The 22,387-nt window shown below is 43.5% G+C and overlaps 1 protein-coding gene across 1 annotated transcript in view; it reads right to left on the bottom strand.

The window, feature by feature from the left end:
- Nucleotides 1-10,107: 10,107 nt before the first annotated feature.
- Nucleotides 10,108-22,387, bottom strand: part of thrb (thyroid hormone receptor beta) — an 84,288-nt gene continuing 72,008 nt past the window's right edge. Inside the window, exons 4-9 of the mRNA XM_070921497.1 lie at nucleotides 15,452-15,552; nucleotides 15,171-15,318; nucleotides 14,619-14,824; nucleotides 12,904-13,050; nucleotides 11,637-11,895; nucleotides 10,108-10,363 (exon numbers count right to left, since the gene is read on the bottom strand). Of these exons, the coding sequence (XP_070777598.1) occupies nucleotides 10,122-10,363; nucleotides 11,637-11,895; nucleotides 12,904-13,050; nucleotides 14,619-14,824; nucleotides 15,171-15,318; nucleotides 15,452-15,552 (1,103 nt within the window). The 3' untranslated portion in view covers nucleotides 10,108-10,121. The remainder of the gene's footprint in view (nucleotides 10,364-11,636; nucleotides 11,896-12,903; nucleotides 13,051-14,618; nucleotides 14,825-15,170; nucleotides 15,319-15,451; nucleotides 15,553-22,387) is intronic.

Below are 22,387 nucleotides of genomic sequence, written 5' to 3'. Positions count from 1 at the left end.
TTCCATGTGAAAGACCAAAGCAAATATAGCCACAATATATATTGTTTAGAATTCCAGGAAATGCAATGGAAAACCCCACTTGTGTTTTTTCCAAATTCATGTCCCCACCGCCACTTTCCACACCAAACGTACACCCTTGGTGCTAACGAGCTCTGACACAGGTCAAGGGGAAGTTGGACGTTGACTGCTGGGAGGAAATGTTGGTCACCAAGAAATTGAATGAACCCGTCGTTGTGCAGAAGAGCTTCCGCTGCGTTACGAAGCCTCTGAATTATACTGTGTGTTATTCCATTTACTAATGTCTTTACTTTAATATTTCTTTCCACAATGACTTTATTCACACTTTTAATAATAACAAAAAGTAGTTCACAAATCATTGCATTCAGAAAGTACTCAGTCCCCTTCACTTTTTTTTCACATTTTCTTATGTTGCAGCCTTATGCTGAAATCGTTTCATTCATTTTGTGGCTCATCAACACTCCATACCCCATGATGACAAAGCGAAAACAGGTTTTTATTAAAAAGGAAGAAATGAAATCTCACTTTACTTAAGTATTCAGACCCTTTAGTATCGCATTTAAAAATTAAGGAAATATCTGTCAGAATGCACTATTACCTCTGTAGATGTGTTTCAACATACGTTCGCGCATTATGTCAGGTAGGAGATATACACTCACCGGCCACTTTATTAGGTACGCCTGCTTGTTAACGCAAGTATCTAATCAGCCAATCACATGGCAGCAACTGAATGCATTTACGCATGTAGACACGGACAAGACGACCTGCTGAAGTTCAAACCGAGCATCAGAATGGGGATTAAAGGTGATTTAAGTGACTTTGAACTTGGCACGGTTGTTGCTGCCAGTCCGGCTGGTCTGAGTGTTTCAGGAACTGCTGATCTACTGGGATTTTCACGCGCAGCCGTCTCTAGGGTTTACAGAGAATGGTCCGAAAAAGACAGAAAATATCCAGCGAGCGGCAGTTCTCTGGGCGAAAATGCCTTGTTGATGCCAGAGGTCAGAGGAGAACGGCCAGACTGGTCCAACAGTAACTCAAATAACCACTCGTTACAACCAAGGTACGCAGGAGACCATGTCTGAACGCACAACACGTCAAAAGTTGAAGCAGATGGGCTACAGCAGCAGGAATCCACACCGGGTGCCACTCCTGTCAGCTAAGAACAGGAAACTTGAGGCTACAATTCGCACGGGCTCACCAAAATTGGACAATAGAAGATTGGAAAAGCGTTGCCTGATGAGCCTCGATTTCTGATGGGTCCGAATTCGGCTTAAACAACATGAAAGCATGGATCCATCCTGCCTTGTATCAACCGTTCAGGCTGGTGGTGGTGGTGTAATGGTGTGGGGGATATTTTCTTGGCACACTTTGGGTCCCATAGTACCAATTGAGCATCGTTTAAACGCCACAGCCTACCTGAGTATTGTTGCTGACCATGTCCATCCCTTTACGACCACGGCGTACCCATCTTCTGATGGCTACTTCCAGCAGGATAATGCGCCATGTCACAAAACTCAAATCATCTCAAACTGCTTTCTTGTACATGACAATGAGTTCGCTGTACTCCCAACGGCCTCCACAGTCACCAGATCTCAGTCCAGTAGAACACCTGTGAGATGTAGTGGAACGGCAGATTCACATTATGGACGTGCAGCCGACAAATCTGCAGCAACTGCGTGATGCTATCATGTCAATATGGACCAAAATCTCAGAGGAATGATTCCAGCATCTGGGTAAGTCTATGCCACGAAGAATTAAGGCAGTTCTAAAGGCAAAAGGGGGTCCAACTGGGTACTAGCAAGGTGTACCTAATAAACGGGGTGGTGAGTGTATGTCATTATGGGCTAAAAAAGTGTTTAAACATAGGTTAACACATTATATTAGGTAGGAAATATATATCGGTATATACTATAAATGTGTTTAAACACAGTTTAACACATTATGTTAGGGAGGAAATATTTATTTGTGTGCGCTACTATCTCCATAAATTCAATTTAATCTTATTTATACAGCGCCAAATCACAACAAAACTCATTTCATGACACTTTACAAATAGAACAGTTCTAGACCATACTCTTTATAATATTATCAGAAAGAGCCAACAGTTCCCACCATGAGTAAAGCACTATGGCGACAGTGGCGAGGAAAAACTAACTTCTCAAGAGGCAGACAGACTCTCTGTGGGCGGTCATCTGCTTTGGCAGGCAGGCAGAGATGTATGGCAGCACCAGCAGTAGACAGAGCAAGTATAATAATAATGGAAATATGACTGATAATAGTAGTTACAGCTGTAATAATAACTCAAATATGATTTATAATAGCAATAACAGCTTTAATAGTAATAGAACCATAACCAAAAATAATAACTGTAGTGATGAGAGTCAGGCAGGCCCATGGCGGCAGCAGCACCCAGGCGTACCAGGACCACGATCCACAGGAACCTGCGAGACGACAAAGCACAAAGAAACTCCGGGGGAAGATATAAAGTTAGTAACATGCATTGGAGGGAGATGAATGTGTGAAGATGGAGAGGGGGAGGAGGAAAACTCAGTGCATCATGGGAAGTCTCCCAGCAGTCTAGGCCTGTAGCAGTATAACTAGGGGGCTGGTCCAAGGCAGGCCGGAGTTAGCCCTAATGATAAATATTATCAAAAAGCAACATTTTAAGCCTACTCTTAAAAGTAGAGAGTGTGTCTGCCTCCCAGACCCAAACTGGGAGCCGATTCCACAGGAGAGGAGCTCGATAGCTCCTGCTGTGGTTTTGGAGACTCTAGGAACCACAAGCAACCCTGCATTCTGGGAGCGCAGTGCTCTAGTGGGGTAATACGGTACTATGAGCTCTTTAAGATATGATGGTGCCTGACCAGTAAGAGTGTAAGAGCGAGAGACTAAGTGAAATATAGGAAACATGCATCAGTATGGACTATAAACGTGTTAGTGCATTCTGTCATATATCAGAATGGACTACTACCTCCATAAACTATAACCAAATGTTCTCACCACGCACAGATTAGAACATATTAACAGTACAAACTACATACTAGTATGCATGGCACATTGGACACAAACAATCATACACTAAAATGAGCATTACTCACGGTGGTGGCGCCACACAGTGAGAAGATTGTGCAGGCTTAGATCTGGAGATATCATGCACTACAATCCTTGTAATTGTATAGATTCCCATTTAGAATTGTTTTTTACCGTGCTGGGATTAAAAGCCACGAAATGAAAAAAAACAAAAAACAACCCCAAAACGAAACAATTTCAAATGGATGTCAATCACAAGCAATTAAAAGACAAGGGTCAGAACAGTCACCGAATGTTGAATTGCAACGAAAGAAACAAGGCGCCGAAACCAGATTCTCTCAAAACCACCTTTATTCTCAAGAGCCAGTTCACATTAGCCGTGATCATCGTCAATCATGAGCATCCGAATCGTTGCCTCTTGAGGCCCTCCGCGCTCATGTCAAAGCACTGTCCAGGGCCGGACAACGGACTACCGGGGACTCAACGTTTCCAGGTAGAACGCAAGAGTGCAAGGCGGCAAGCGCGGAACAAAGTGTTCTCCTCCTCCGTTTTGCTGCCACAGGTTCACTCCTGCACCTGCACACGCTTGAACTCCCTTCCTCTTCCCTCCGTGACGGTTTTTCCAGTACGTGTTGAACAGATGAGTTGAACGAGAAGACACTCAAAAAACACACAAGGAGAGAAATCTGTGTTTGACGGTGGACGACTTTTTTTTTTTTTTTTTTTTTCTTCTCCGATGCTGGTTACACTTTGACCAAGAAGTTGTCCTTAAATGTGTTCGTGTGTCCCTGTGCTGCTTTGTGCTGACAGTGAAGTCCAGCGACAGTAATAATTGATTTTTTTTTTTTGTTTTTTTTGTTGAAACCGTAGAACTAATGCACTAATTTAAGTGTTTTTATTTTTTATGATTCATAACGTCTTGCTCGTAGTTCTTTTACAGAGATGTGGAAATGGATTTGAGATCAAGATACTTACGTGTTTTTTGTTTTTTTTTAACGCTATGCAAAACAATATCATGTTCATATTATGCTAACATCCGTAAAAAAAATCTGCAGTCTGAAAATATACATCCTTTTTCCTTTGTACTGTAAAATAGCTTTTCTATGGTGCAACTCTTGTTATTGGTTTGTAACTGAGTAACCTTAAAGAGTAACAACTCATGGGAGAGATAACAGCATACTGGCACCTCTTCAGGAACAGTAAACATCTGAACCAGCAGTCAGCATTGACCATGTTTACATGCACCAACAGCTCTGTGCATATGGCAATTCAAGTAATTATGGTGAAGTGGGTGACGTGTAAAAATCCGACATATTCTTACGGCCGTTAACTCCACTTTGTACATACCCGACAAAAAAAAAAAAAAAGAGAGAAACATTCATATCATAGACTCCAAAAACGTAAGGTTCGTAATGCTTACACAAATCTGTATTTTGATGTAATTTGGTCAAAACTTTAGTTCTTTTTTTTGGGGTTAAAGCTGCGCTATTTATTAATTTTATATGAACGACGGGTCAAATGACTAGCTGTAATGTGAAGGGGTCGCCTCCAGCCAACGGAGAATCATCGCAATCATCTTCAGCTCCACGGCGCATTTTAGCATCTTTCAGCTCATTGTTTCGGTTTTTACGGCCCACACCTGAACTGTTTCGGTTCTGTCTCAACGTTCTCACCGCCGCCGCCGCCCCTTACCGGGCAGCTGTCTTCAGCAAAAAGCTCTGGTAATCAACTGTGCACTACCTCCCCTCCACTAAACGGCAGACAGGAAAAGTTAGCGGCTAGCTTGTGAACGCAAGGAAGCGTTTACAGTGGCGGCGCTAAACGGCGAGATATTTTTTTTTTCTCAGAAGCTGCTTAAAACCAAAACAGAGATTGAAGGAGTAAATATTAGACTTACATTCATTAGGTCAGCAGAAACGACTCCGAATGAATGCTAGCGCCACGTCTGCAGGTGTGTCAATAGGCAACGGCTCGCTAACATGCTAGCCACATCGACTCAATATCAAAGGCCATAATTTTATCAAATGAGATCGTGATTTGTTCTGAAGTTCTGCCACCAAACGGCCAACTAAACTTGATTAATGCAGCTTTGAGGTTGCTGTAAATCGTTTGGGTTGAACGGTGGAGTAACGTTTTAGTCGCTCGCTTACTTTGCTATAAATAGCCCGGCCGAGAACTTCCCAGTTACGCTGGCCTGGAAAACGTTTAGAATGCAATGCCCAAACATCTCATGTCAAGGATTTTAAAGTGGGACTTGTGACTCACCTGAAAGACCACTGGCCTTGAAGGTTCGTACTTTGACGGTGAGAAACCCGGGGGCCGGCTGCACAGGTAGACTTTGGATGCGACTTAGATCGAAATAAAAGTCGCACTTTAGACTGACGTCGAAGTCCTTCACTCTCGCGAAACCATCTGACGACCTTTAAACATTTTTATCGACGTCTGTCTTAATTTTATACTCACTGGCCACAAGCAGGAAGTGGGGGGGGGGGGGGGGGGGGGGGGGCTCACCGCTGAAGTAAATGGATACAAATATTCCACAAATCTTGATTCGCAGGAGCTAAAGGACAGCTAAAGAAAAGAAGGCGCGCAGGAAAGCTAAATATACCCGATGGTGGGTTGGGGGCTAAACATAGGATAACGTTAATGGGGTCAACAATGATAGCGCTGCGATTGTTCCCAGAAAAAAACCCCCTGATTTCTCTGAAATAGCCTGGATATACGGTGGCTAACTTTAGGCTTAAGACTCTACTAGTCAATATCTTTGTCTTTTGGGAGTCATTGTTTTCGTAATGTACTGTATAGTTGTGTCTCACCACTCTCATCTGCCCTGTTTTTTTTTTCAGCCACGAAGCTGTAACAAACCCGCTGTACGCTACCTGCCAAGCGCCCAGCGGCAAACGGGCAAAGTTGGTAACCAGCTGGTGAAGAAAGACGAACATCTAGCAGATAGAGGACTGGTGGAACGTTGCAGTTGTATTCATCAGGTGGGCGCAAACACCCCTCCAATGGAATGCTAATGCTCTCTTTCTGCTTAGCCCTAACCCTTTAGCCGTAGCAACATTATATAGCAAAACGTCAAGGCTGCGTATCCGTCAGTCCTTAGTGGCAAAGCAAATCAACGAATGTAGCTTTGAAATGACAAAATGTTTCTTTCTTTCCCTGTGCAGGGGCCCAGAAATACTTTCCGAAACTTGCATTTCGATCTAAGGAACGTGGGTCCGGTTTTTGGTTCCTGGGCCATAGATTGCGCCCTCCAAAAAGTCCCTGCGCCTGAGGTAGTACGTATTAACGGTCCAGCAGCTATCAGGGTGGAGTTAAAGTACTCACTGGTCAAACACGAGCCTCCAAATAAGAGCAGTTATTTCTAGCATATTGGGGGGGGGGGGGGGGGGGGGTTAGCATGGAAATTTCTTTCGATGTTGTTGACGTTTAAACGAAGTGATGCAGCCGAATTCCTGAGACTAGTCTAAAAGTCTATAAAGTTTTAAAAAAGAGGTAAGAGAGAGCAAGCTAATGAGAGGTTTTTGCCTAATTTGCTGGTCTAATCTTCACAAGTTCTTCAGATGCAACGGAAACACAAACGCACCAAAGGGACTTTTAGGTCCTCATTTAGTTCCTGAGTTCAGTTCCTGGGATTATTTGGTTGAAAATGGCCATCAGACGAGTCTGCGAGTCAGAATTAAGACCGGCCTAACTCCGTGGATCAGTCGAACGTATGCGCGTTTGTGCAGCCGGCCCCCCGGTTGTCGTAACTGACCGGATTCATTTCACATTTTTTTTTGCTGCTGCTTTTGTGCGTCTTGTCACGCGTTCTCTCAGGCCAACTCATCGATCAGGCAGAAACAAAAAAGGGGGCACTAACGAGCGGGACATCGTTTCGATCTTTGCCGGGCTTTCTTCCACCAGGACTACCCTGTTGACTGGGTCACCGACGGCACCGGGCGGGCTCAGTCACAGGGCGTTGACACGCGGCGACGACCTCGACAGGACTATGGACAACAAGGGTGCATGTAAACGTGGCCAATGTTACTTTTCCAAATGGCTCTGGCTCGGCACGGTCCGGCTCTGCGTGTCAACCGGGTCGCCCGAGCCTGGGTGCCCGAGCCTGGGTGCCCGCCCACCAGCCCCCCCCCCCCCTCCCCAATCCCTGCCCCGCCCCACCCCACCACCATATCCATCCTCTCTCCCTCTGATTGTCTGTGCATTTATTTTGAGTCTGTACAGTTTGCGAGGTGTGTGTGTGAGGTCCAGGTCATTCAAACACTGCAGCAAGTCTATTGCTTTGATAAAAGGCATCACTTCACAGAAAAAAAAAAAAAAAACAACAAAAAAAAAAAAACACAAGCTGCTTTGAGGAGTAGTGTGAAGCTCGAAAAAAGCGAGATATACAAAGCAAATGTTTGTCACGTTGCAAACAACAATACCATAGCGAGGCTTTCAGAACGACAACAAAAAAAAAAAACATACCGGCTAAAATAAGGAAAAGAGCGCTACGTTTTCACAATCTCACCAGCTTTCTCAGTGTACCTTGCTGATGATGAATCATACTGTTTACTTTTTTTGAGGGGGGGGGGGGCGGGGCCAGCCAACGTTCACTTGGCCTCCAAATCCCACCAGCCGGTCACAGTGGTGGGGTCTGACCCATATGTTATCCAGGCACATGCACACGTATGCATATATGTGCATGTGTACAGTATGTGTACAGGTATACTGTATGTACTGCATATGTGCATGTTTGTGTGTTAGTGTATATGCATGCCACCTTAAGAGGGTGGTGGGCTGTTATACAAACAGATAATGTCTGCACGTCAATAACAATACAGTTCAATCAGCCGCTTTCCCCAACCCCACCATAGCACCATGACGTCACGGTTTTAACATAGTCTCCCGTTTTTCAGGGAATTGTAAAAAAACAAACAAAAACAAAACAAAAAAAAACCCCAAAATGGTTGAAATCATTGTCTGTGGGACTACGAGGCTACTGTGAGGCAACATGGCCGAGATGAAACACTTTGAAAGTCGTTAACGGTCGTATTGTGGAAGCTGCTAACGTGGACTGAAGCGCGAGTCCAAAGGGCGACTCCGTGAGAGCGGCACGCACTGACTAGCATAACCAAGTCCGGTCTTGGTGTCGCTGTGAAAGCCCAGCGGGGATTCAACGAGGAGGGCATCGTTCCCTTGGTTTTGGCACAGCATGTGGCATCGTTACACACAAAAAAAAAAAAAAAAAACGCGGGTACTCCATGATTGTCTTTTCCTGACATCAGCGTCAGTATGTGCTTTAGTCTAGTCCTGACCAGTCTCTGGCAATGCTGAACAAGCTCACTGTGACGCTACGGCTGCGTTCCCTTCGACGTCAGTCAAGTCTGACACCACCACAGCGGGTTAGGGTTAGAATTACAACCATGGCGTGTTTCCACGGTCCAAAGTTTGTAAAAAGGAAGGCAAAAACACGGACACAAGCGTGATTGTCTTTGCTAAGATCGTTTTTTTGTTTTTTTAGTTTTTTTTAAACGCAGCCACGAGTATTAGTATTAGTATTAGTATCAGTATTAGGGCCATTGCAGAACAGGAATTTCTGCCGTTCAGAGTGCTGGCTTATAAGCAATGCATTTCTTTATTTCTTTCGCGCTTTGCAAGTCAATTATTTGAATTACGGATTCATCTGCTGATCATTCTCTGGATTAAATCGTTGTGTTTTAGAAAATGTCAGAAAATAGTATAGACAAAAATGGCCAACACCCACTTGCTAAAGATGATAAAGTCTCTATCTCTATGATTGGCAAACATAAACAGGTTTTTGAATGGAGTTTGGTTCGACGTTCTCTACATGGGAGAACAGTAAAAAAACAAAAAAAAAGGTGTCATATAAACTTTTTTTTTTTTTTTATGAATAAAATGTGTTTTTGTTTCCCTCCTGCAGTGGCCCTAATATGCTGTCGCAGTGAAACAGCTAATGTTGTCCATGATATTTAGCAATGTTTGCTAGGTAGTTAGCACAGCACATTAGCAATTGTCAGTGTACCTTCAAATTTCAAAATTCCGTGTCTAGCTACTTATTTCAAACGTTAAGTATTGGGCACAATTATTACTGAAATGTGCATTTTGAGGATTGCAAACATGTTTAACAGCACTGCTGTGTAGTGTAAACGGTGTATTCAACGAACGGTGTCTCAGGACAGTTAATGTTAGAAAATCTTGCCCGGGGGGGGGGGTGGGGGGGTTCTTACTCGGAGTCCTGCCTTGAGCTGCTGTTGTGTTTTGCGAAATTCAGACTTTTCCGACATCTCTGGAACGCAGCGTAACGACTTAACACTGTGACGCGCGGCTTACGAAAGGGCCGCAAGCTGTTGTTGTGTTAGAGCGAGTGTCGAGCGGCCAGGTCACAGTATGATGGCGAGGCACTGAGTAGTTCAGACGCTCGCCAGATGGATGACTGACGATATGACAGCTGACGTACTGCACAAACGGGTCCAATAAAGTCGAGCGGGTGCGGGGGGGGGGGAAAGGCTAATGGGTCGCAACGTCTCGTTTTTGTGTATCGGGTGAGCAGCCATTTTGGATTTTTCAACATAAAAAAAAAAAAAAGAAAGGAAGGAAAATACAACATTTGCATGATTTCTAACGAATGAACAAGTGTTGATAAAAATCACCATTATGCCAACTGTACAATCATCAACACACACACACAAAAAAAAAAAACCTATAGTAAAATCCGAGGTGAGAGGTTATATCCACAACAATAACAACAACAAAACAAACCAAAAAAAAAAACAACAAAAAAAAAAAAAGAGAACAAAACGCTATTCACATGTACCCGCACTGTAAGGAATGGTTCCATCCAAAACTAGACCAGAGAGCTACTCCTAAACTATGGAATGAAGTGACACTCAGTAGTGCTAATAGAAAGTTCATTGTGACGGGCCTTCTGCTGGTTCCACCCCTGAGACCACCAGGGTGCCCAGGCGCTGACGTATGCGCGCACACACACACACACATGCACTCACTCACTCATATACACACACACACACACACATGCATGCACACACACACACAATAAAATCCATTGGTCAGTCCTCGAAGACCTCCAGGAAGAGAGGAGGGAATAGCTCGGTGGGACACTCCACTTTCATGTGAAGGAATCGGCTGGCGTGGCAGGCGCCGATCATCCGCAGGTCCGTCACCTTCATTAGCAGCTTGGGCCAGAAATGCGCCACTTTGTGTTTGCGGTAGTTGATGTAATGTTCAAAGGCCAGCAGGAACTCCTCTTGGCAGCGCTCGATTCGCGCCACGCTGCTCAGGCCCGGCCGATCTGGAGACAGAGAGACACCCAGAGCGTTACTGGTCAGTCAACGTGAGGAAACCAGGCGAGCCGTTCCCATTTATTAAGAACCTCGGTTTCCTTTTCAAAGCACAGTCATGATCTCAGGAGCACAGGAAGTCAAACTATAATGAATGTTCGCAGTGCACAGATAGTCATTTTATGTGCTTCGTCGTCCCCCCTGATTTATGACGTCTCGAATCCTATTTTCGAAAAGGTTCGACCACTATTCCCATCAGCGGTAACAAGTTTGTGCAGGCCAAGCTAATTGGTTGGCTGGGAATGCGGCAACACGGCATGATCAGACAGGTTGAAAGCAAAAAGATAAATACGATGACTTGCTCCGAGCTGCCTTACAGAATCAAGTAGATCCCGCAACTTTCTTAATTATTAGCTCACCGGCAATACTGGTGCACTGTATCTGCACTATACACCTAGCTTCATAGCTAAATTGATAATTATCATGGTTGAAATGAATATGATGCCGTATGCATGATTATACTTATATATAATATTTGCCATTACCCCGACATTCAATGGAACGTTGCATTTCAGAGGCTTTTCTGGTATAAGTGTAACTACCTAAGTTACTATACTAACTTTTGCACACAAAAAAAAAATTACTATTAATGAATATTATTAATAATATTATAATTAATTGTAGCACAAAGTATCACTTTTCAGTCCAAAGGAATATTGGTTTCAGCCCTTCAGCCTCGGAGATGCTATTGATTAAAACCCCCGTGGCCACTGTAAGCGTGTCAGACGGCCAGACAGATGGGCAGGCTGTCCCCGTGCCAGTATTGATCTTCAATGAGATGTCGAGCGTCACGCAGAGGAATGGCGGCGGTGCCAAGACCAAGCTGACTGGACAAAGCCCCTCAGAATGATTACGGCGATTAATTGATTGGACTGTGTGTTTGGTGCGGATTTCGTGTGTGGGGAAAAACAAAGCATTACCAAAAAAAAACCCAGCAGGGCAAGAAACGGTTGTGATTTGGGGATGGAGCCTGATTTGTGGGCACAGTCCCATAATAAACTATTGCCTTACTGGTCTCCAAAATGTGCAGTTTCCCTGAAAAATATATCCTCGGCTGCTAGTTGAAGTCGTTGCTAGCATTAAGTGAGAGACATGGCGTCCTAGAGGAGTCTGTAAACCAATGGCGTGCTTTGGAAAATTGGTATATTAATAGACTAAAACAAAACGGAAACCCCCTAATCCGCTCATATGCGTGATGAGAAGTCCGGGGCAGCAGGCGCTTACCGGATGAAAGCAGGATGACAGCCTGCAGAAGAGCCACCTCGGAGTCATCCAAGTTAAAGGAGGACAGCGACACGCCAAGGTCGAAGATGGCATCCGAGACCACGCCCAGGCCCCCGTTCTTAAGCTGTCCCCGCGTGACAGCCATCTCGCCGTTGAGCGTGAGGGTCTCGCTCTCGGGATCGTAGCGAACGGCAGCCCGCAGCGACATGATCTCCATGCAGCAGCCTTTCAACAGGATGATCTGGTCTTCACAAGGCAGCTGGTCGGAACGGGGAGAGGAGAGGGCGCGATGAGAACGTGGCCGAGCTAGCGATAGCATTAGCATACACTTATTTATTTATTTATTTTTAATTCAGACAAAACCAAGCTGAGTTACTGAATGACATGGAAACCTTCTTATTCTCTGAAGCAGCTAAAATTTCATTGCATACACCTGAATGTAAAATCAGGAGAGTTTTTTTTCTTTTTTTTTAAAAGTCCGTAGATTACGTAGAATTTTCTCAAACGGTGTAATTTGGCACTAATTACATGTAACATACGGACGATTGGTACACTTCCACTTATATGAATAAGAAAAATGTGCAAGTTTGCAAAATCAACTGCTTATAAACTCAACATGACTAGCTAGTTATATATATATACTGTGGATGTTGTAGTTATAGATTGTAAGTTGTACATATTTTTTATTTTCACTCAAATATTGTAAATATAAATTTTTTTATATTTTTTCTTTTTTAGATCTTATACTTTTTTACATACTTCTCATTTCTAACTCTATGCTACTTTTTCTACTCTTGAATGGGTAAATAAATAAATAAATAATAATAAACAATAAAGACTGTTATAAAAAGCTACTAAAACTAAAAAACAACTATGATTTACCAGAATTACTTATTTTTATTTATTTTGAGAATCTGTACTTTGAACGTTAAAGGATATGAAATTGTTTAGATTTCCTCCTCTGTGTGCTACTTTTTAAATTCTCCTGATAATCTCATTTAGATGTTTTTTTTTGTTTGTTTTTTTTACGGTTTACTCTGTTTTAGTGTTGAGCACTTTTGAAAAAGCTGTTTAGAAAAGTGTAAAAATTAAGATGTTGCAAGATGTTATATCGATAAAAATCTATATAAAACATTTTCCATAAACACTTAACATTTAGAAACATCTGTGACGTAATGGTCTGAGCTCCACTGCGGCCACCAGAGGGAGCATCATGAGCTCTCCATTCTCCATTTATGTTTTATGAGACTTTGTCAGACACACTTACCTCACAAAACATAGGCAGTTTTTTGGCAAAGTCCACCACTCGGGTTATGGCAGGGGTGATAATTTTTGTAAACTGACTGAAGGCTTCTATATCCACTTTGTTTCCTTCAGGTGTATTCACCATGGACGCTTGACCAATATCCTCAGGCTGAAACGACAAAGGGAGAAGGTCAGTGTCTGGACGCTCTACCTGAGTTTGCGCGCAAAAATTGAAAGGGCGGTATTGAAGTCGACCGAGTGTAAAGCGTTCGCAGTAAAATGCGAAATGGGGAGGACTTGGAGGTGGGACACATGGCAGCTGAGTGAAGTGGTTTGCGTTTAATTTAGCTGACTCTTTTCCAAGAGGCAATGTGATGTAAACGGAGACGCGCCACTGCAGACATGTTGCACTCGTATATCTATTGCGCTTCATTAAATGCGCTATGCATGTAAATGACTGCGAATGAATATATAGAGTACGATCTTGGTGATGAAAGTAGAAAGGCAGTACATCAGTTTCAAGAAACATTTGAGTCCGGAGCGTCTTACCTTAGTTTCCTTCACCCCCGCTGCACTCTGGTCAGAAGTATAGAATAAATTACATGTTATTTCATTAAGAAGCATAGCTTCCTCGACCTGTTGGATAATCAACAGGAATCGTGAAGTTTCAATGAAGAACCCGTGTCAAGCCAACTAAAAAGAAAACAAGTTAAAACTGAGGACAGATGAAAGAGTGCAGATAGAAAACAGGCGAGGACAGGAAATCTGAGATGGGTTTCTATCGTGAGATTCAGGCTCCAGGACCACGACTTCAAACGGGTCCTCAGAAACACTCCAAAAAAAGTAAAACGACGGAGCGGGAATTTGGATTTTATTGCAATTCGTGGACGACTACGGCTGTGATGGGACGCGACTTGTTACGCATTTTTACAGCATCCAAATCCAAATGAATGTTTTTTTTCTAAGGTGTGAGCACTACTTTACGGTACCACGAAAAGCGGTGAAACAGATCCCGTTATACTCGCGGTGAGCGCCGCGTGCAAAGCAACTTCGCCGGGAAATTAGACGGAATTTAACTTGCGCAGAAATCCCCGAACTTCAGAGTATTCCGCCACAAAGCGGTTTCAATTCAACGTCACGCCTTAACGAGTGTTCCCTCTGATCGCGCCATAGAAACCCAAGATAAAAAGTCAACAGTCGAGACGCACTTTCAATCTGGACAAGAGCCATTAGACTTCACAGAAAAGAAAAAGGAAAAATTAGTCAAAGAAAAAGAAAAAAGGGTGAGGTGCGAAATCAAAAGCTACAAACAGAAAGAGAGAGAGAGAGGAATGAAATAGGAAAAAAACCAAAAAAACAAAGCAAGTCATTAGTATTAGCCATTAAGGATCATTGCTTGCTAAGACATAACAAGAAAAGACAAGAATAAGATGTTCCATTATAAATTAGTGCTGCTGCGTTGAGGAACACACTTTTCTCCATCGTCCAGCTAATTCTCCCCACTCTACAAGGAGATACAAAAAAACACATGGACATATTAACACAGGGAACAGTGGAACAGTGGTTGTGGTGGAGGAGACAGGGGCATGACACGGAAGGGGTCTGTGGGGGGGGGGGAGGGGGGAAAGAGAGGGTCAGGGTCGGATCGGATAAAGCAGGGTAATCAATACAGTGAAGGCCGTGTGGTGAGGAAGGAGGGAGGGAGGGAGGAGGCGGGGGGGGGGGGGGATGTCTCACCAGGAATTTCCGCTTCTGCTTCCAGTGGTTGCCCTGGGCGTTCGTGGCCATATGGGCCTCGGTCACCATACGGATGAGGTCCCACTCCTCCTGGGTGGGCTCCAGTCGGTCCCACACCGTCTTCTGCAGCTCCTCCTTCCGGCGGCGCTCACGGTTCTCCTCGATTAGCTTTCGCTTGGCCATCCTCTTGCTGTTGTCCAACACCACTGGGGGGGGGGAGGGAGGGAGGGAGGGGAGGGGAGGGGGGGGTGAAAGAAGAAAAAGGGAGACAATGAGAGTGGACAGGAATGAGGAGGAGGAGGAGGAGGAGGGGGGGGTGATAGGGTTGGTTAGTTGATACAGGTTCAAACTGTGAAAATGTCCATAGAGACCACTCCTGTAGCACAATCCACCTTCCCACTGTTTATCCACCCGCACCAGGGTGATGATATTCATTATCAATCCTAGACTAGTTGTTTTCAGCCCCCAGCCCCCCCACCCCGCCCGGGCAGGTCGACACATTAAACACACAGCAAGCAGACGCAACAACGTCAGTGGAGCAGCAAAACTTACAGTCGGTCGCCATTCCCACCGCGATGCACTTCTTGAAGCGGCATTCCTGGCACTGGTTTCTGGTCACTTTGTCGATGACGCATTTCCCCTCATACTTACAAGCGTAGGTTGGGTTGAGATTCTTCTGGATCGTCCGCCTGAAGAAACCCTAGAGAGCCAGACGGGCACATGCTCAGAAATGTCTTGGGAATGATAATAATAATAATAATAATAATAATAAAAAAAAAAGAAATAGCTGCGAAAGACAAAAAAACAAACAATCAAGACGTGGCCGGCGTTACCTTGCAACCTTCGCAGGTAATGCAGCGATAGTGGTAGCCCGTGGCTTTGTCCCCGCACACTACACATAGCTCATCCTTGTCCAGGTAACTTGGAATGTACCCTGGGGAGAAAGCCAAATGGTTAGCGTCACATTTTATTGGAAAGAAACAAACAAACAAACAAAAAAAAAAAAACAAAAAAAAAAAGAAGATTGGTTTTTGCAGTCTGGACTATTTTTCATGGATTCATTCGCCGGGGCGTCTCACATGTTCACACATATTTTCATCCGGATTTAAGTTGCTGTTAAAAGCAAAAAAAAAAAGAAAAGAAAAAAAGAGCATTTTAATAATTGTTTTTTTCTTGTTTTGTGTAAAACGTATTGCCTTTTTCTTTTTGCCTCTTCTCCTTTTCACGTAAAGGGAAAAGTGAAACGGAAATTGCGCAAACAAAGTGGGGATCAACAAGTTACCGTACTCTGCTTTGAAAAGTCTCACAGGGGGATGTAAAAGTAGGCTCTAATGTGCCCCAACGGCACGGCACCTAATATTTGATTAGCTCCGACTTCCATATATAGCTCTGTTGCCTCTCATTAGCTCACTGGTCCAGTTTTGGGATTTGGCTTAATGAGTTCAGGGCTGTGACCCCTGGCAGGCTCCAGGACCGGAGGTTGACAAACTGATCAATACCTTTTGTTTTTTTCTTCGTAGGGGTTTGTTAAGAAAGCAATAATTCATCTCGCATCAGCCTTCTGTTGCCTCACCATCAATCAATAAGGACCCCCCCCCCCACACACACACACACACACACACCCCACCCCACCACTCCTGCATCAGATGCACCAAGTCCTGCTCACACAGACCTGCCGCTGCATGGCGCCTTAAGTCTTGGATTTGCGCTTATCGGACTTAATTTGAAAATCCCAGACATCATTGATTCATTGATCACGGAGGAGTCATCACTAATTACCAAAAAATGACACAAAAAAAAGAAGAAAAGCATCCAGAAAGACGACCACAATTCAGAACTAAACTAGAAAAAGTGCAGACACAACCACCATCCGGACGTCGTACCTTTCTTGTGCGCCCCCTGCATCCACTGCAGGTGTGAGAAGTCGGGTTTGACCTCTGGGAAATATTCGGGCTGGTGGTGGTAATGACTAAGAGGGATCTCCATGTTGCAGAACTCGCTCTTAAAGACGGGAGGGCCACCAGCATACGAGCAGGAGTAGTGCTGGCTGGGAGGCCAAGCCTGCTCCATGCAGGGCGGGTGGTGCAGCGGCTGGGGTTCGCAGTGCCCGTACCCGGGCCCCTCGCCCGGGTACATGCAGTGCTCCCCGCCGCCCTGCACCGCATAGCCTCCCACCCCAGCGTGAGGCATCTCATACATGTCTGGTATGCAGTAGTTCATCGCAGCAGAGCACCATGTAAAAAAAAAAAAAAAAAAAAATGAAAAAAAAAACGTTCCGGGTCGACTCGCCGTGTTTTTAAAAAAAAAAAAAAAAAAAAAGGAGCCTCAAGTCATGTGAATGTGACAATTACAAGATTCCTGGGCTGACTCCACGCAGACGCACAAGCGCTCTACCCACCAAACCCACAGGACCACAGACTACACCTAGGCAGCTGCCCCACCCGCCACCACCCGGCCGAATTGGGAAGCAGAGATTTATGACGACGTCGAGCTCTAATCTCACACTCCAAATCCTCGATGTGCCACAGACAGTGGCGGTGTCACAGATTAGGACCTCGCGCGTCGCGCCCTACTGTAAACACCACCTGATAGCGGGCCGCCGGGGTGGAAAAACAGCTCTGAAGAAAGCGGAGAAAAGTTCCAAGAAAACTCGGAACACTCTAACTTCTCTCGACGAGGCTTCTCATATCATGGAAGAATTAGCAGTTCTCTTAACCCCCGATAACCTGCCTAACTCTTTAACCTTTAACCTTTGTGTATTAATCCCCTTTCTTATCCTGCGGGTGTTTTAAATAGAAACCGCAAACAAACCCGCCTGAACCTGTTCTGGCCAATCTAGCACTTGTTATGACACTATGAAGATTTCAAGGGTCTTGTGCTTGACACAAACACCTATCCCTGACTTTTCACCATTAAGACTGGGACGCGCATTTAATGTAGAGGAAGGGCTGAGCACTTGACAGTATTCCAATGTGGGAATTACTGAGAATGAGGACGATAACCCAAACGAGACTTCACACAAACTTCACTTCGATCACTGAGCAAATTCAGAGGACGAGCTGCATTGAGATGAGATGAGATGAATAAAAACGACAAAAAAAAAAAGAACGTTCTGTCTTTTCTACTCTTAAAATGTACTTTGAGGAACGGCCAGAAGTCTTACAAAACAACACCGTTTCCTTCAAAAGAACTTTTCTTCCTAAAATAAGAACGGGCTGTGATTCGCAAAATCAATATTGCCCCCCCCCCACTCCCCCTCCTCCCTCCCCTATTGTCCCAGACACACGGCTACACCCAGCCATATTGATTAGGCTCCCTGTTCAATAAAGACGGGATAAGCCTTATGGCGAGTGATGTGTATCTGTTGCTTAACCCCTTTTACAGAACGACCTTTTCCCGGCGCTTCGACAAATGCTGTCACTAAAACCATAACCACAAACAGGCAACAGCAACCACAACAAAAGGAAACCAAACGAAACCCTGCGGGATCAGAAACAGGAGAGAAGCTTCTGATCGTTTCTGAAGTTCGCCTTCAAACTACTCAAGGTTATGGGCGACGGAAACCAAAAGGTATCGAACCAGGCGGACCTATCCAGCCCGTTAAATGTGCTAAACGTGTTGTGTTAGGTTGCGAAAGTTCTCATGAGCCCGCTAATTAGAGGCTATTGCCCCCATGTATCTCTGTGTCCTGATCATAGAGGAACGAACAAACACAACTGTCAACCGTCGCAAGCATCAAGAGGAAACCCTGAACCAGATCGCCAACAATGGAGTCGCATCAGTTAGAACTTCGCGGTTAAGTATTCGGGGGGGGGGGGGGCGATTGCCAAGTCTGTCTAAATGACTCCTTCTGCAAGACGCATCACAATCATCTTCAAAGCTTCTTTTAGAAGGATAAGATTGTAAGATTTTTTTATCTCCTTAAGGCGACCAATGGATAACGGATCATAGGAGGTGGGACTAGACACGCACAGCAGACGTGTGAATGTCGGGAACACATGGCGAAGTCTCAGCAAAGGGATGGGGTGCAGTTTTGGCTCTAAAATCCCTGCTGTTTGCACTCGTCTGAACTCTCGCAGTCTGCACGCTCGCCGTCAAGAAGTTTTCAAAAAAAAAAAGGAGGAGGAGGAGGAGGAGGAGGAGGAGGAGACAATCAATACGGCGGGGGTACGGGATTATGAAGAAATATGGATAAGCAGGGCTGCTAAAGGGCTTTTTGGCCACAAATATTGACATGCTTTGAAGGATTTGATCGTGCATCACAATTTAGTTCTCTGCTCCATGTGATTGATAAATGCAGCGGTCCTTCCCCTTCCCATCAGTCTGTGTTCTGTGTTCAAATTGCATTTTTCCTGGTGGGAACAGTTAATGTATAATATTATAATGCATATTGTACTTCTGTTGTGATTTGGCGCCGTATAAATAACATTGATTTGAATTGAATGTAATGCACTAAAAAAAATAAAAAAATATATATATATATATATATACATATTTCGGCAAATTTTGGGTGTTAAAATTGATTTAGCCATCAAGCTATTTAAAAAAACAGAAGAAACTCGTGAGCACGTGGAGCTCCCAGTTCTGAATGAAATGACCCTCAACGACCGTCTGATTGGCCCCTGTGGCAAAATTGAGCTTAAAGAATAACACAATAACACAATGCGTGTGTCTTTTATTGCCTGTTTAGTTCATTTTCAGGATGGGTGCTGATAATCCTGTAATGCAGGAGGAGACTAAAAGCCCCCCCAACAAAGCTGTTATGTGTCCGGATATGACACTTAAAGCGACTTAAACATGTCACCCGATTGGCATTTTAATCTCATTAGTTAGTGGGAGAGCGCGAGATGATCTGCGTGACAGCAGTGCATTTATTTATTTATATTTGTTGCGTCCTGCGGAGCGTGCACATCCTGCACAAACGAGGCCTGAGATGGGTTCTGTTCAAACGTGAATTGGAATTTGAAAAAGAATCAAGTGACGAGTCACAACATGAGATACGATATCTCACGTTGCATTTTGTTACACAAGCTTGTCGGTCGTCGGTTCCTACTAATGATTCAATTGAATGTCATTTCAAGTCATATTAATTGAATCAGGGCTGCTTTTAAATGTATTTACATATTTAAAAAATAAAAATAAAATTTAAACTAACTTTACGAACTCTTAAACTTTCATGAAAACGTATCTAGTGGTGTCTTGACTAGGCTTACGATACAGTTACAAATATTTACAATTAACATTATGTTTACACAGAAATGATATATTGCAGTTATAAAAAATAAAAAAAAGTCATAAAAATTCAATGACTTATATATATATATATATATATATATATATATATATATATGTATAGAACACGGTATAATTGAATCTACGTAGATATCTATGTGGAAAGACAGTTCTCACTACTGCTCAGTTTTAGACGGCATGACAGGAAGTGCACGGTAAATGTACTGAAATGGATTAACGATTAGCAATTAATAGTCCTCCGCTATTACAAGCCGGGTTACATGCTTAGATTTGAAGCAATTCGCTCATTGGCAACACAGTAAAAACACTTTTTTACATTTGAGCAACATTTGTAACTTCCATTGCAGTGAAAAAAACCTTGTCCTTTTTGTGACAACTGCTTTGTTTGGCATTGCACACCGGGTTGTGTTTTCCTTTATTCGTTCAGTTTCTCTGCAAGGCGATCCTTGAGTCCTCAGACTATTAGCGGCTCGCCTCGCGTTAAGCCGACACTTGCCTCTGCGTGATCGCTGAGAGTCTTACAAAGATTCTGCGAAAGACCTGCGGCCTGATATCGCTGTTGATTTGGACCTATTCTTTGGCAAGCGCTCAAACTTGTTAGGACTTCGCTGACAGGTCAGCCAGTTAAGCCTCTATACGTTGAACGCGGGCAGGCACTGCTGGAATTAAAACGCCAGACAAACAAGTTTTGCTGTACGCGGACCATCAGGGGACTTTTTATCCGTTCCAGACTCTTGGCTGACGAGTGAGGGGGGGGGGGGGGGGGGGGGGGGGGGGCTGATGATCTGGAACAGGCTATGAGTTTTGCCATTTTAAAATGATCATGTGGTTCGTTTTCAGCACTTTTATTGCTGTGTTTTTAGGTGCTTCTATGTTGTGTTTCATGTGTTCTCTGCTTGCTATGTGAAGCACTTTGTAACTTTGTTTTGATACGTGCTATATATTATATATACATAATAAAAAATGTATACACACACACACACATATACACATATATATGTGTGTGTGTGTATATTGGCTGGTTGCAGGGGGGAGCAGTGCAATTTTTCAGTCTATAAAAATAAATCTATAAAGGCCGAGCTCATTTCCAGTTATAAATAAGAACAAACTTTCATGAAATTCACTGAATTCAGACTTCATTTCTATCTTTTTGGGAGCGTGTGTGTTATGTGCGTTCTAGAATACATTTTTATCAAGTGATACATTCAATTGTTTCACTTGTGAAAAGGTTTTCTCTTGAACTTGCTGCGATAACGGCCAATACGTCCCGTAGACCGCACGAGTCAAAGTGGAAATGATGATCGCATCCTTGAACGTAGCATTGTACAGTCTGGAGAATGACGACCAGGCCAAATGTTTAATTTATATAATCTGGCTGAATGAAGAGTTAAAAAAGGCTTACCGCGGGATTACCGACTCCATTAATGTAACAAGTGTGAGTGTGTGACAAGTCAATGTGATCAACACGCAACAGCTGGTAAGAGGCAGGCCCTGTGAGGCCAATCTGCTTGCAAAAGAGGGCCTGATACCAGTTTAACTTTTTGATGAGGTGACGTCCTCGCCACGGACTAATCTCGTTTGGAGTTTCTTAGGCGACTCTCAGTGAACTGTGTCCATCCGACTGTCAATACTGAAACAATCTGTCGTCTGAGCGGGCGGCGTTGGGTGTGTCTCCCCCGTGAGGTTTTCTGCGCTGTGAGCCACCTCTCCATAAGCTTGCAGCATTTTTATTTATTTGTTTTCATCACATATTTGAATTCAAATGAGCGCACGGTTTCTTTCTTAATCTTTTTCATTCAGCTTATTGTTTGTTTATATTTAAAAAAAAAAAAAAAAAAAAGTGACGCCATCAAATTTGCCTTAATGAACGTAATGAAAACCTGCACATATATTTATGGAAATGTAATTACATATACGCATGTCTTCATTACTTATACAACTTGAAATATATTTTCTTAAAAATTCAGGTATTTATTATTAGCATAGTATTTATTCAATGATGAATTTGTATGCTGTATAATATTTTCCTTTGACATAATGAAAATAAAAGCTAACATTACGCACGTCGGCACATTAAACCGTGGAGCTTGATTTCAGATCTTTTAATATGATGGTACGGACAAAAGAAAAAATTCAAGTGTAACATATCGAGGTGGGAATTGTTGGGTCTCAATGTGAAAAGTGCCCCGAGATGACCTCTGTAGTGATTTGGCAATATATATATATACATAAATTTAAATATATATATAAATAAAATTGAATTGAATTGAATATAAGTATCAATTATCACCTTCAATATTTGCAGAAGCACCTTGAGACCACAACGTATCACTTTTAGTACACGAAAATGAATTTTGGCCGTTTCAAAATAGCGCAATCCAAAATACATTTCAGACAATATTTCTCTACTTACCGAGTCTTTCACCTTATATATATATATATATAAAAAAAAATGGAATGGAGCGTCCTGAAGAATATTCCACACTTCCTGTGTGAAGACGTGCTGAGTAAGTACA

Source organism: Enoplosus armatus, chromosome 16 (assembly GCF_043641665.1).
Source record: "Enoplosus armatus isolate fEnoArm2 chromosome 16, fEnoArm2.hap1, whole genome shotgun sequence".
Taxonomy (NCBI): domain Eukaryota; kingdom Metazoa; phylum Chordata; class Actinopteri; order Centrarchiformes; family Enoplosidae; genus Enoplosus; species Enoplosus armatus.
The sequence above is the reverse complement of the archived record's forward strand: the minus strand, read 5'-3'. Positions and strand labels throughout refer to the sequence as shown.